This window comes from Mustela nivalis (genome assembly GCF_964662115.1).
Source record: "Mustela nivalis genome assembly, chromosome: 14".
Taxonomy (NCBI): Eukaryota; Metazoa; Chordata; class Mammalia; order Carnivora; family Mustelidae; genus Mustela; species Mustela nivalis.
Window position 1 is genome coordinate 43,392,917 of NC_139033.1, and position 15,772 is coordinate 43,408,688.

At 49.9% G+C, this 15,772-nt stretch overlaps 1 protein-coding gene across 3 annotated transcripts in view; it reads left to right on the forward strand.

The window, feature by feature from the left end:
* MYO5B (myosin VB) overlaps positions 1-15,772 on the forward strand; it is a 342,993-nt gene that overhangs the window by 220,083 nt on the left and 107,138 nt on the right. For all 3 annotated transcript variants that reach the window (XM_082699234.1, XM_082699233.1, XM_082699232.1), the window contains exons 11-12: positions 8,506-8,587; positions 9,097-9,237. In XM_082699234.1, the coding sequence (XP_082555360.1) occupies positions 8,506-8,587; positions 9,097-9,237 (223 nt within the window). The remainder of the gene's footprint in view (positions 1-8,505; positions 8,588-9,096; positions 9,238-15,772) is intronic.

Sequence of the window (15,772 nt, forward strand, 5' to 3'; positions counted from 1 at the left end):
TCCCATTTCTCTGTGGAGAGCATGGAGCATTTCCTACCCTGGGAGCCTGCCTCCTTGCTGTCAGTAATTCCATTATTCTCTTCCCCATGAGTATTTTCAGGAAATTGGGTTCCCCTGAAAATCTGACCTTTCATGCTCCCTTCTGAAGTAAGACCCAGAGAAACCCAGGCCACAGCATTTGACCCGATTCCCTGACTTTACCTAGGTAAGAATCTAATTTACTGTGTTTTTGATCGGGGAGACAAAAAGGTAGGCTCAGTGTTGTGACTAGCATGGGAAAACATCGTGACTTCAAATAAGGAATTGTTGAACACTACATCAAAAACTAATGATGGACACTCTATGTTGGCTAACTGAACATTAAAAAAGCAAAACAAAACATTGTGACTTGTGTGCTACCGCTGCTCACTACTGTCATGGTCCCCTGCTGTCTTCGTGGTACCACAGCCTTCCCTCCCTCCCTGGCATCCGCAGTGAGAGGCTTTGCTCCATGCTGGCCTGTCATGCTGCTGGGTCTGGAGATGCCACTGGGCTCGGGCAAGCTGGATTTTGTGCTTCTATTTGCTGTTTACTTTTTTCATCATTGAGTCTGTTCTTCTCAGGTCCTGTGACTGCCCAGAGGGGAGAAATTGATTTCAGGGAAGGCTTGTCTGTGGTTTGAGGAGATCGAGCCTGTGATGAGGTGGGGGTCCCGAGAACTCGGTCTTCTGACCCATGCGTCAGGAGTGGGCACAGAGTGGCCCTGGCTTCCTTGGCGTTCCACGGTAGGGCCACAGGCCAGGTACTTAAGAAGTTTCCTACTCTTCGTGCTTCCTTCAGACATGCTGTGCCATCTTGTTTTCTTTTTAAAATCCTTGTTCTTAGGAGCTCACTTCGTTTTCCACACTGTGCTGCAAAGCAGTCCTGTTGGCACAGCGAGGCACCCTCCCCTCGCAGAGGTCCAATGGCGGACACGGACACATGCTCCTTGGAATGGTGCATTTGTGCCCTCGAGGCAAAGCGCGAGATGGCAAGTTAGAGCTAGGGCAGGCTCATAGTTAGCGAGCTGGCTGGCTGTCTGGGCCATCTGTTGCCAAGAAAGCACTTAGACACTTTCCCTGAATGTCCGTAAGCATGCTCCTCAGCAGTGCGAGTCTGCCGAGAAATTGCTGTTAAGAGTTTGCGCTGGCCGAGGCTCTCTTCTCTGGCCAGAAGGCATGTAATGAACTCTTAGGAGGTTAGAACCAAAAACTTCACCACCAGCAAGCAGATCACTTGGACTGGTGGTACTGTGTCTGCTCTGTCTGGTCGGAGACATCATTTCTTCGTCTGGAAGGAAATGACTGATGGATGGGAGTCTGGGCTGACCTTGAATGGAGCTGTTTACTGTCCTCTCCCTTTTGCAATCCTGATATCTGTCTCCTTTTCGATGGACTTTCAGATATCTTACAGAAAGCCGCTGGATCTTTTTTTTAATGTGGCCGTCCCCCCGTTCTCTGGGTCGGACGTCACACCTGACAGTCTTCCACCGGTCGTCTTCTCCAACACCCCCCCCCCCCAACCGCCAAACTGATTCCTGTCTTTATGCTTCGTTCCTAATGTACCTAGGGGAAGTGATTCTAAGGACAATCATCCTCCATGACTTCAGAAAAGTCCAGCATGATTTTTTTTTATTTTTTGAGTTTTCTATCCAAATCCCTGACCACCAAACGCTGGAGAGGGAGAGAGCATCTCTCCATGGCCTCATTGTGTCTCAGCCCTAGGCGGGGGGAGACGTGGTGCATGTAGAAGATGCCCTTGGGATGACCTAAAGTCTTTGATTATCTTCTTTCTTGTCATCGGTGAGCAAAAACGGCGGCATGTGGAAGCGAGAAAGAATGCGAAGGATGGTGGGGATGTGCTTCTGAATATATTAAGCCCCGTTCGTTAAGAAGAAAGGAATAAGGAATTATCTCCCTCTTAATCAGGTTAGAAATGTGCGAAGCTAGCCAATGAGAGTGGGATTGCCACCCCCTCCCCGACAGGGAGACACTAATTAGTAATTAGTGGGGTAACTGTCCCCAGATGAACTGTAGCCCCTGTTCAGGGAGTTATTGGCTCACCAGTCAAACTCCTTCTGGAAACACCAGAAAAGTGTTCGTAGGGTGGGTGAGCTGCTCCAGAATTTTCCATAAATGTTTAAAATGTTACTACAGAATCTGCTGCCAGAGCGAATACTCCTTTCTTTGTAGGTAAGAAAACAGTGCAATGACCAGCATCATATGTAGGCACCCCGCCACTAACACGGTGTTCTGACTGGTGGTCTGGATGGTAGGAAAGGCTGTCAACCCCGACATAAAGGGCACAACGGTGGGGAGCCGCTGCTCAGAGGCCAGGTCCCCAGGTTCCCCAGGCCCCCAGTGCCCTGGCAAGAGGGATGGCTTCCCCCCACCCCCCCCGCAGCTTGCTCCCCTGCCTCAGCTCCGAAAAGTGCAAAGCAAGCAGTTCCCATGCAGCAGTTTAGCCAACCCGAGCCCAGCTTGTCCCTTCAGTGAGGGTCCGTGACGTGGCAGCCTCCCTGCCTGTGGGTGTTTCTTACCAAGCAGGGGATGGAAATGAATAGGACAGAGCCAGGCAGCTTGTGGCCGGGCTTTCCTTTTCATGTTACATTAACCAGCGCCTGCCTCTCCAGGCTCGAGGAATTGTAACTGTAATCCTTCATTCCTCTCCCCTCCTCACGGCAAAAAGAAATGGATGGCTTCAATTTTCAATTTGGGAAAAAGGCAGTTAGTTATTTGTCTTTGATTTGAGCCTTCGACATGCTAGGGTGGCAGGTGCTTTGGCTGCGGCCAGCCCGCTCTTTTCTTTTTTTTTTTTTTTTAAGATTTTATTTATTTATTTATTTGACAGAGATCACAAGTCGGCAGAGAGGCAGGCAGAGAGGAAGGGGAAGCAGGCTCCCCGCTGAGCAGAGAGCCCGATGTGGGGCTCAATCCCAGGACCCTGGGATCATGACCTGAGCCGAAGGCAGAGGCTTAACCCACTGAGCCACCCCATGCATCCAGGGGCTGGCCCGTTCTTGACATGGACAGTTGTACTAGGAGACCTGTGGAGGGAGGAGGAGAGGTGTGCATCATGCAGAGGGACAGTGGAAGAGAGGGTGCAGGGGTGGGGGGGGCCAGTGGAGAGGAGCAGGCAGGACCCAGGAGGAAGGAAGTGGGTTTGCTGGGATTTATCTTTCTTTCTTTTTTTTTTAATTGTATTTTATTTCTTTTCAGTGTTCGAGAAGTCATTTTTTATGCTTGCTGGGATTTTCGGTCCTCAGCTCTCACATTATTTTCTGTTTCTTGTGATATTTCCTGACTTTAAACTAGCACCCATCTCTACTCAGTGCTTTTTAATAATACCAGTTTTTTAAAATAATTTTTTAAAACTGTAGCTCGAAAAGCACCTAACATAAAACTTAGCATCCTAACCATTTTTTTTTTTTTAAGATTTTATTTGTTTGAGAGAGAGAGAATGTGCATGGGAGCAGGGGCAGAGCGAGAGGGAGAAACAGACTTGCCGCTGAGCAGGGGGCCTGACGCGGGGCTCCACCCCAAAGACCCTGAGATCATGACCTGAGCCAAAGGCAGACAGTCGCTTAACCGGCTAAGCCACCCAGGTACACCCACCTCCCGGCCCCTGCCATCTTAACCATTTTTAAATGTACGGTTTAGTGGTGGTAGGTATACTCACATTGTTATACAACAGAACTCTGGAGCACTTTCATGGTGGAAGCCTAAAACTTTACACCCATTGAGCAGCTCCCATTTTTCCCTGGAAACCACCACTCTACACTGTTTCTGTGAGTTAGGGCTATGTTGGATGCCTATGTAAGGGGAATCGTACAACATTTGTCTTTATGTGACTGGCTTCTGTGAGTTAGCTCAGTGTCCTTAAGACTCCCCCATGTTGCAGCCCGTGACAGAATTTCCTTTCTTAAAGCTGAGTAACGCTCTAGTGTGTGTACACACCACCTTTTGTTTACCCACTCTTCTGCTGATGGATGTTCTGGCTTCTTTTAGCCACGGGCTGTTGGGAACAATGCTTCAGGGAACGAGGGTGCGCAAGTATCTCTTCTAATTCTTTTCAACATATGCCCTGAAGTGGGGTTGCTGGATCATATGACAATTCTATTTTTAATTTTTTGAGGAACCTACAGATTGTTTTCCATAGTGACCATACCATTTTGCATTCCTGTCAATAGCACACAAGGGTTTTGGTTTCTCCACATCCTTGACGACGATTGTTATTTTGAGGTTTTTTGGTCATAGCTCTCCTGATAGGTATGAAGTAATCTCTCCTCGTGGTTTTGATTTGCATTTCTCTAATATTTAGTGATGTTGGTCATATTTCATATATTGTCTTTGGAAAAATGTTCAAGGCCTTCACCTATTTTTTGAGTTATTTGGTTTTTGTTGTTGAGTTGTAAGAGCTCTTTGTATATTCTGGATATTAACTCCGTATCAGAAATATAATTTGCAAATACTTCCAACATAAGTTGCCTTTAATGATCTATTTAAAGTAAACTTCTTAGGTCCAATGTTTGCCTTCATTTTAACGGATGTTTTATTTTCTTGGAGTTGGTCTTACAGTTCCAATTTAGTTATTCAGAGAAGACTACCTAGCTCCTCTTTGATGAAAAGGGTTCATGGTGAATGGAGGGGGAAAAGCCAGTGGCCTTTTCCTTCAAGCCTATAAACAGTGGACCAGACGTGGTCAGCTCAGGAAATCCCTGGGCATGTCATCCTCAGGGTAAACATGCATGGCTGGCCCCAGTATTGTCAGATCTAACAGATCCCTGAAGCCATTGGGTTTGCCTTGGAATCTTTGAGTCTCCCAGGAGAACCTTGTAACTCAGATTGCTCTAAAGTCCATCTCAACCTTCCAGAATTTCTCTTACACAGCTCTTGGGCTTGTGCCTAGAGGCAGACACACATTCATACTCTTAAGGTTCAGATAAAGTCACAGTTCTCTCTGACCTTGCCGTCACCCCTCTGAGTTCACCCGCCATTCAAGTCCTATAAATGCATCAAATCTCTTGGAAGGCTGCGTATACTAGATTCCTGTGGTCTTCCTGAGAGCTCTTTTGCAGACCTTGCAATCCTTGAGGCAGTTGACTGATGGGTTGGGAGAGGGTTTCCATACAGTGGGCATTTTTCTGTCCCGCACTGAGGTTCCTTGCACATAGAGGAGCAGGGAATTGGAGCACACTGCGAAGTAAGTGGACTTGGGACGTAGGTCCTCCAGAAGAATAACTGTTCTTGGCCTTGGGATGTGAGCAGTGCCTAGTACTGCGCCTTCCCTGAAGGCCAAATCCTGTGTGGGGACATGTAGGCCCAGAGAAGCACAGGAACAGAGTTCAAGTCCTGGTGTTCTAGGGTAGAGCCAGCATCCCAAGATGGTTGAGTAAAGAGATCAGAGGAGTTGGCGTCGTGAACAGACCACAGGGTGCCCTTGTGAGGTTTCCTGGGGTTCAGGAGGAAAAGAGACCTTGAAGACCTTGAGGGGACTTGTCTAACTTTTAATAACCATTCCCTGGGTGACAGCCCTCTCTCTATATCCAACCAACAATGCATATTTTTTCCTTTAACCTTTGTTAGAAGGCTAGAGCGAGATCTTGGTAAAAAGAAAGAAGACTGAGATAAGAAGTTGGGTTCGTTTGAGCCACGTTCCAGGGAAAGAAGTCTTCCCTGGCCTTGAAAGCCCTGCCTGGCCTCTGCTCTGAACCAAGGGGCTTGTGGAGGTTAGTAATGAACTCAGAGGGCTTGGTGGATGTCCTTTCATTGTGGTTTCACTTTCCAGCAGACACTACCTTATTTTTAGAGACCTCTGTGGCCCTTACCACACCCTGAAATTGGAGCAGAACCAGAAGGAAATTCTGTGCTCTTCTACGTTTCAGGAAGAGGAGGCTAGTGAAGGTGGGGGGATGGTTGTACCACCATGAATTCAGACCTTGGGTCTCAGCATCAAGTCTTATTCTGCATTCTGACCTTCCTCCCACCCAAGGATTCTGGTCTAACTATTCTCAACATTGATTATACAGGAGAAATCCAATTCCCTCTAGGATATAAATTTCTTTGTGACAGTTTAATGCTGTGAACTATAAATTGATCCATTGTGTTTATTTTAAAAAATCATCTCTGTTGATGGGAAGAATTGCTACAGATAGACTCCTATTGTAGAGAAGTGGCCCTGTCTCCCTGGCTGAGGCTTTCTGAGGTCAGTTTTCTTAGACGTTTTCCAAGCTACCCAGACCCTGCATTCATCTCTGGCCTTACAGCAGACATTACAGTAATTACACTAGATGGCAGAGGAATTGTTACCAGATCATATCTTAGAAATAGGGGAATTATGAGCTAATTTTAGGCCATCTCAAATTAATGAGAATGTTCTTGGTGGAGTGCTACCAACATAAACCTTTAACAAATGACAAGTGGGAGATACTTAAATCCTTTCTCTGTGGAGCTCAGTTAGCCCTGCATGTACACCCGATCGCTATTTTCTGGCCATTTGCTAGGGCGGCTCCTTTATCTTCCGTGTAGGTTTTATTAATTAAGTTTCCTCTGGGGGATTGACAGTGTCAGCAGCCTGTCTTGGGGTACGGTTGCGACGGGGGAGGAAATGAGGTTCTAAGTGACAGAACTCCATGTCTGGGGCCATCCCCTGGACTGAGGGGCCCCAGGGCAGCAGGAGAACTGGAACCCCTTCACCCCCACACGGCCGGGAGTGCAACTCCCATCCTTGGTCTTCTTTGATTAACTTACAATTATTTCTCCTATGTGGGCATGACCGAAGGCTGTATTTTAATATGGTTGTCTCCAAACAGTTGACTCCTTTGATCTCAAAAGGACTTTCCACTTCTCCATGTTTTATATTTTGGGTGGGGAAGGTGGATGTGAGAAGCCTGATGTTTTCTGGGCCCCGATGTGGCCCTGTTGGCTGTCTGATGGATTTATTCTCTCTTGGGTGCTGCCTCTCCAATACCACCAGCCTACAACCCTGACATTTCTAATTGGGAGTGGTAATTAGGGAGTACAGTCTATTGGGGAAGGCTGGCATAATTTTATATAAGATTAAGAAACTTGTGTATACTGAAGAATGAGGGGGTAAAAGTGTAAGGTTATGGGAAGGCTGAAGCCTGTGCACCCCCCACCCCATGTCCCTTGTTGATAACTCCCACTCCTGTTCTGGGAAGTATCCTTGTCCACTGCCCTTCCCCAGTCTTTCCCTCCTTTTCTTAGTGAAACTTTTCTTAAACTAAGAATGGGGCCTCAGAAATCACTACCTGGGTTCACATACTGGCTCTTCTGCATACGGACTCTGATTTGGACCAGATGATTTCATCTTTCCTGCCTTCATTTCTTCCACTTGTAGCATGGAGTCCTTGTGGGCATGGAGTGAGGAGGAGCTCCTGGAGCATTTGGGGCTGAGCGCTCACTCAGCCAGTGGTGTGAATGAGAAAACGGCTCCTCTTCCTCCTACATTTCTGCCCCGCCACTGCCTAAGCCTGATGACGCTACCCAGTGTGCAAGATGGCCCCACTCATTTGTAGCTAATGCTGCTGATTCTGCTAGACTGTTCTGGCCTGGCGAGCTTTACCATGTCCGTTTGGTTGTGGGGGTGAATCTTGCCTCCGTGCCCCATTGGTCACTTGAAGCCCTTTCATTTGTCTCTCCCTTAGTGTCTTTTGATTCTTTATCATTACTCGGTCACTACCAGCTTAAGTCATGCCCCGATTGGTCTTTTGGGATCATTACTGCAGTAATAATTGCCTTACTGACTTCCTGCCTCTGGTCTTGCACAGCTTCCCCCAAATCAGCTGTTCTCCATCCTCCTGCTAGTTTTAAGCTGCACATCTGATTGTCTTCGAATCGTGTGTAAACTTGAACTTCATGGAAATGAATTTAAAAAAAAAAAACTTTAATCAGTACCAGGACAGCTGGACAGTTGGATGCATGGGAGGCTGGGGTGGTTGAGGGGTGATAGCATGAGTTGGTTCCACCTTTCTGGAAGTTAATTTTCTTCTACCTTTTAAGAAACCATATTCTTCTCTCTCTCTCTCTCTCTCAAATAAATAAAATCTTTTAAAATAATTAAAAAAAAAAAAAGAAACCATATTCCGACACGGTGATTCTGCTAAGATGGTTGCATCCTACAGAAAGAACCATGAAAGATGCATATACAACATTTGCCCCAGCATTGATAGCAGCTAAAAATCAGGAAAAGAAACAAAACGTTGCCTAATAGGGGATTGGTTAAATTGCGATTTATTTGTGTTCGGTGGGGACCCCTGCCAGCCCGTGAGGGGCTGTTGTGTGAATTGGAAAAAGGCACCCCCCTCTGGGCGGAAAGCCCCCCTCCCAGGCTTGTGAGGGACTTCTGTGCTGGAGTTGAGGATGGAGCTGGATGGGGGGAGAGAGGAGAGGAGAGTAGCCTATTGGAAGTCCCAGTGATTCCTTGGGTAAGACGAATGCCCCTTTGTCCTCCCTTTCCATTCTGCAGGTTTGAGACATTTGAGGTCAACAGCTTTGAGCAGTTCTGTATCAACTATGCAAACGAGAAGTTGCAGCAGCAGTTCAACTCGGTAGGCTCGGCTCCTGGACCCGGGGTGTCGGGTGGGGGGACCTCTCGCCATGGGAGCAGCAGCCTGGGGCACTTCTCTTCCATCCAGGGCCAGTGGGCTCTAGCTCTGCCCCAGCCTTCTCTTAGTGTCTTGGGTAGGGGGTGCCCCAGCTTTGGGAAGGCATTCCCTGCTGCTCAGGAGAATGGGGCAACTGGGTTGAGAAGGTAAATGATCCTTCCCTTGGTTTTGACTCTCCCACCTCCTGATTCTAGGCTTCTGGGGTATTTGCTGGATTGCAAGCCAGTTGATTACTAGAATATTCTAGAGAAGGGTTCACGTGGGAATGGGGATCACCCAACTGAGCTCCTTTTCTGCAGTCATGACTGTGACTTAGTGCTCAAACCTTTTCTGATGGGTATACATCCATGACCCCTTCTCTGGGACTCCAAGCTCACGTGGTTGAAGCTCAGGGTAGATGAATGTTGGGATGTGCCTGCAGCTCACTAACCTTGACCTTTTACCTACCCTAGCATGTATTCAAACTAGAGCAAGAAGAGTATATGAAGGAGCAGATACCTTGGACTTTGATTGACTTTTATGATAACCAACCTTGTATTGACCTCATAGAAGCCAAGCTGGGCATCTTGGATCTGCTGGATGAAGAGTGTAAGGTAAGACTGATGACATGCTCATTGTGTTAGTTTGATGGAGGTGGGTGGGGGTGGGGGTTGCCAGAGCCCATACTCTGTGCTGCAGGGAGTGTGTGAGGTCTCAGAGTGGGGATTTCATGGGCACTTAGCCCACCTGTAAGGTGGTGAGAGAAGCCTTGATGTCCACTCTACACGCTAGAAGCTAACTGTGTAGGTGAATGTGTACCTCTCTTAGCAGAGACTGGATGGTATGGTTTGGCACCATAGAATGGTGGTATGGATTTGGTGCCCCCGATATTCTAGGCGCTGAGAGAAGGACCCTCACATCTAGACAGACCAGACATCCTCTGAGAGTGAAGGCCAAGAGCCCAGGGGCATGTTTGTCAGGCCAGATGCATTATGAGTGATGGAGCTGCAAGCTTGGTGGCAGGTGAGGTCCATAGGTCCCCCATCCAGCTTTTCGTGGCTTTTACTTGGTAGGACAGCAATGTCGTGAGTGGCCAGCAAGGGCAAAGACAGGCAGCCTTGAAAATGTGGTTTAGGAGGATCTGGGTTTTATTTTATTTTTAATTTATGTACATATGTGTGTATGTATTGTATGTATGGGAGCTTGAGCGGGGGCATAGGGGCACAGGGAGAAGCAGGCTCCCTATTAAGCAGGGAGCTCAATGCAGGGCTTGATCCTAGGACCCCAAGACCATGATCTGAGCCAAAGGCAGACATTTAACTAACTTAGCCACCTAGGTGCACCAAGAATCTGGGTCTTATTGATCACCTAACTGCTTTGGCCTTTGGTTTCCTGCTTTGTGGATTAGAAGGTTTGGATCTGATGATCTTCAGAATTTCACCCAGTTCAATGGGTGCTGATAAAAGGGTAACATTCCTTGAGCAGTGGAAACTCTCATCCAAATGTGTAGAAACACACAATTCTTGGGATAGCAAGGAAAATACCTGGTTTCCTTTACTCCCTGGCCTCCCACATCTTGCCTGTGAAGGATTGGGCATGGCTGGATGGTTTAGAGGAGGCAGATAGCTCCCTTCCGGGAGGGTGCTCCCAGTGTCATTGTCTCTGACAATGAAAAGGAGTAGTTGATGGAATTGTGGAAGATGGAGGGAGATATGCCAAAGTCCACAGCTCACACATCTTCACTCCTAATGGTTTGCAGCATTTCTTCTGAGCTGTGGGCTTTGCCCCACGTCAGCTCTGGGCAGGGCTGATTCCTCAGTGTGTAAGGTGTGTGCCTGGGCCTGCTCAGCTTGGGAGGTAGCGGTGAAGCTGATAGGACACTTGTTCCTGCGTGGAGTGCCACTGGCTCGATGACCAAAGTCATGGCGCCAACTCTTAAGTGTCATTCCTCCCCTCCCCCAGCCCTTTGTTCACCATTCACTCACTTGGGTTCAGCGTCCACTGCCAACAGCTCAGTGGGACCCTCCCACTTCAAGCTCAGTGGGACCCTCCTCCCCTCCTCCAGTGTGGTGTGTGCTCCTGTTCGTAACCTTCTCCTCCTGCCCCACACTCCAACCCCGAAGGCACCACCGTGTCCTTGTGTCCACCCCAGGCCCTGGCTCCAGGACTCCAGCTCTTCAGGGCCCTCCTGGGGTGAAGGTTAAGACCCATGGGCTCTGCGAAGGCCCTTGAAGTGGGTGGTTTACCTTGCGTGGCTCTACCCAGCAATTCTTGATGCGCAGCTCTGACGTAAAGCCCTGGGGCATGGTCTCTCCTTTGCTGGGTACACACACCTAGAAAAACGCCTAAGGCTTCAGGATGACAGATTCTCTAGATCAAGCAGCTGCCTAATTGATTTCCAGTGATTTATCTTCGGTTAGCAGACAAAGACCGATAGAGGTGGGTTTGCTCTGGCTTATGGTTTGAGGATCTGAAAGGTGCCACTACCCAAGGGAACAGGTTCCAAGAAGGTCAAGTCAGGGTGGTAGGAACACAGGTGCAGAAACCTTAGACCTCTGTCCACAAGGCTGGGAGCCAAGCCAGTAAGGGGAAACTGGAGTCCTATGGGCCTGGTGAGCCGGTGATTCCCAGGGTGGTGGGAGATCCTTAGCAGAAAAGCAGAGTGGTCACCAGGAGGCCCAGGCTGCAAGCCGTGTTAAACAGCCCAGACCCCTACACTTTGCAGCCTTGCATATTTCCAGTGCCGTCTCCTTACCGAGTGCAAACCACCTGCGGCCTCCCTGCGGAATCTGTTTTACTTTGAGAAGCTAATGGAAACTCTCTTGGTGGATGATCTCTGCCTTCATGTTCTGTGGAGCCTTCTGACTGGGTCAGATTCTTAAAAATTAGTTGATTTCAGCTGAAGACTGCATCTGCCTGAATTCTGCCCCTGCCATCCGAATATGTGTTACATCCCCGAATGTGTCATGCGCCTGCCGTCTGTCAGGTCTCAGGAGAGGAGGAAGCGTTCTCCGTACTGGCCAGTAGGGGTGGAGAGGAACAGGACTGTGCTCTGAGGGTGGGGGTGGGGGTGGGGGGCAGAAGGGCTGTGGGCAAGGCCCAGGGCCCCCTGGGCCCAGAGCAGGCTGGAAGAGGCTTGGACCACAGCCCAAGGGCCACAGAGCAAGACCCGAGCAGAATCCAGGGAAGGGGTCAGTGATGGCGATGCAGAAAGAGGCCGTTCTGTTAGGTCTCCTTGCTTCCCTGTGCCCGCGGCTCCTCAGAGGGGCAGGTCTGAGGAGAACCCGGATTTCCGGTCGGTCCAGCTGGTGTTGAGAGGGGTGTCACTCCTGCCAGCGGGACTTGGTGAAACTCTGTAGTGGCTGAGGACACGGGTGGGGAGGAGCAGGGCGGGCAAGACAAGCACCTCTTTAAGGAGGAGTACAAAGCCCCGGGGTGGAAAGCTTCCCCCTCCCCTCCCTGCTGAGGTAAGTGCTTCAGTGCAGCCTGACGTGGGCAGGCAGTGGGTGAACCGAAAGGTGGTGCCTTTGTCAGAACTCACGGGCCTCGTGTGCCTTGACAGGGTGTGTTTTGCTGTAGGGAGAGCCTACCGTCATACACCCAACTCCACAAAACGGGGGTTGGGGGCCTGCTGCACCCTTTGGCAGCACCACTGGCTGTGAGCCTGAGCGGGGGAGGGAGTCCCCCCGGAGCTGGCTGCACCCCAGTGACACGGCGTCCCTCAGGGACCATCCTGTGGAACAGCGGAGCTGCCTCAGACCACGTCCCTCCCCTCCACTGCCGCTCAGACACACGCCACAGAATGAGAAAGAATGGGATTGCCCCGTGACCCCCATGTGACAGGACACAAAGCCACATGAAGAATTAGACTCCTGCTCTAAAAGCGGCCACTGGGAAATCGCTTTTCCTGGAGAAGACACACAGCGGCAGGCAGAGCCAGTGGGCTGGCATTTAAATTAGAAATTGGGGGATTTATAGGAGCAGCACAGGGGTGGCTCCCCCCGGAGCCCGTGATGGGTGCCTGCAGCCACAGGGGTGTTCACGGAGTGACTGAAGTCCCCCAGGGCCCCTTCAGGGGGAAGAGCCTTCTTGCAATCCTGGATCTGTGGTCCGTCTGCCCCAGGCCGCTCCATCAGTAACCAGGGGGGAGGACACAGGGGTCTGCTTGCAGCTGGTATTTCTTTCCAGGCTACTCTTAAAACTCTCCCGTGCCCACTGCTCTCTAAGGCTGCTTTGGGGCACGATATAGGCCATATTTGGAGCGGCATTCCCTGCCCTCCCTCTTCTGGGGGAGCAATGAGTTGGGGCTGATGGGATAGGACAGGTCAATTGAAGCGTGTTTCCTTGTAAGTGACGTGCTCGCATCAGCAGGAATTTTCTGAAAGTGATGCTTTGACCCCTGGAAGCAGTGCTTGCGAGTAACACCGCAGAGGCACTCAGTCTGGGGACTCGAGGTCAGTCCTGAGGCCAGAAGCAGGCTCTGCTCTGGGGAGTGGGGTTCTTCCGTTTTCGGGGCCTGGCCTAAAAAGCTGGCAAAGGGCAGATCTTCCGTAACTCCCTGTTGAGGCAGTGGAGGGATGGCATCCTGAAGGCCCCCTGCTTCTCACCTGGGGCCAGCCTGCTCTCAGGAGAGCTCGCTCAGTGTTAAGCTCAAGGGTTCGTGCTTTGTTGCCCCCGAGCTCTCCTTGTCCTGCATGTTTGCGAACAGGTCAAAACCTGAGAGGGAGGGAGGTGAAGGGGCCTTCCCACCTCTGCTCGTCCACCTGCCCAGTGAAGCCCTTGTTCCTGCCACCGAGTCTCTGCCCTTCACACAGCACCTCAAGGGGTCAGGCCAGGGCTGCAGTCATCACCACGGCGACAGGGTGGGAACGTTCAGGAGGAGGTGACTGTGTGGGGAGAAGCAGCCCCCAAAGGGTTAATGATGAAGAGAATTCGGGAGTGAGGTGGCCTTCTGGGTCAAAGGAGTGTCACATTGGGAGAACTTGAAGTGGTCCGACCTGTCCAGACCCCGTGGTGGTGGCAGGTGCCACTGGAAAGTGAGAACGATCAGAATGGGAGGCTCTGTCCAGAGAGTGCATTTGGACTGGACTCTGAAGGCTCTACGGATGCAGGGCTGGGAGGCAGGGACAGGTGTGATCACTTCTTATGGATGTCGCTGGCCAGACAGGAGAGAGGGGAGCAGGGAGGCATCCTGCTCTCCTTTGTCCAGGCGGGGAAGACAAAAGACTTGCAGGAGGGCACAGAGAGGGTCACAGGGCCCTGCCTCTGGCAGCAAGCCTGTGGGTTAGAGAATTTGGTCAGGGAGCTGTCCGGGCAGCAGCCTGGCTTCTGCGACTTCGTGGGGAGGATGAGGTGAGGCAGCAGAGGCAGCAAGTTTGATACCCCCCTCCCCAGGCCATGGCTGCAGGAGGCCAGCCGGTGAGTGCACAGGACCCTGGTGGGGAGAAGCGCTCCCTCCAACGGGAGGTGGGGGGGCGGGGCCTTGTGGATGCTCTGTTTCCGGGTCCTGCTTGGTTGGCTCCTCTGCTTCCCCATGAAGATGATTATGAGTCCTGTGCAGGAGGCGGCAGCCGGGGGGCTGGCGGAGAGGGCAGGAAGCAGGGGAATGGCTGTCCTACCGACAGGGAAGGTCAAAGACCATGAAAAGATGGGGGTCATTGAGGCCAGCTCCCAGTTCTATCTGGGCACAGTGTCCTCATCTGCAGAGGTAGCATCTCTCAGTAAACGTGATGGATGGTTGGTTGGTTGGTTGGTTATTTATTTATTTATTTATTTGGCACGGTACTTTTTTTTTTAATGGTACTAAGTGCCCAGCAGGACTTGATGAAGGAAAGAGGAGTTGACCTGTGGACTCGGCCCAACTCAGTGTTTTGCTGAGCACACAGAGGGGCACTTTGTGAAGATGGAAATGTAAAATCCTGGAACCGGCACTGGGGATGGCAGCCAGGAGCAGAGGAAGGAGCCTGTCTCTGCCCCCAGCTGCCAGCGAGCACCCTAGCCCCTGGGCTTGAAATGCAGGCTGATGGGGGAGAGGGGCTAGGGGAGCCTGAGGACTCACCCTCTTCCCTCTTCCTTATTTTTTAAAATTTTATAGTTTCAATAACAAAGAGTAAAATCATTAAATGCATTAATGCATTTTAACAGCTTTATTGAAATGCAATTAACATACCATAAAATTCACTCATTTAAAATACACAACCTCTGGTTGGCAGTCTGTTAAGAGTTGTGCCCCAGTAGCAGAACCCACTGCTAGTCACTCTTCCCTCCCCCATAGTCACTTACCCAACCCCCACCACCCAGACTCCGTCCACCACCCAAAGCAGACTCTCATCTATTTAATGTCTTTAAAGATTGGTCTATTCTGGACATTTCCTATGCATTCAAACCTGTACTTTTGATCTGACCAGTGGCCAACCCTGCAGGTCAGGGGGACTGGGTCTCTGAGGGACTGTCCTCACGTAGATTAGGACAGAGCTAGGATCCAGGCTCTTCATGTTATTTTGAGAAGAGAGGAAGGCCACTTGCATGAAGCCACATGTAGTATTTTCTAAAGGATTTGATTCAGAACATTCCAGAGCTACTGATCCCACAACCCAGATTTTATCAAAACATAAGATTTGCTTTCTTCTGTGCTTGTTTCAAATCATTTTTGGAGATAAGTGCCTTCCGTCTAACCCCATCTTCATGGCTGCTTTTGATTCTCTGTTGTCAGGCAGGAAAGCACAGTAGCGGGAAGCATTTGCTCTGGAGTCAACCTGGCCCAGTTTGAACCCCAGCTCTGCTGCTTCCCAGCTGTGTGACCTTGGGCAAGTTACCTAATCTCTCTGTGTCCATTTCTTCATCTGTAAAATTGTATAAACATAGTACCTAGCTGATAGGAATCTTGTGATGATTAAATGAGTCTATGCATCTAAAATGTATAGAAAACTGATCAATGGTAAGTGCCATGGGCATTCACTCTTGGTATTATCTGAGAATCTTAATTGTTAATTCTCTTGGCCCTTACTTTTCATTGAGGGTGGTGGTTAAGAAATGTGTGAACATGTTGTTTTCCTGCTTTGGTCACTGATGCATGCCAAGCTGAATTAGGGAAGATGTAGGATTACAGAGTCAGTCTACTAACGGAAGTCTGGTTTCTCATTGTCAAGT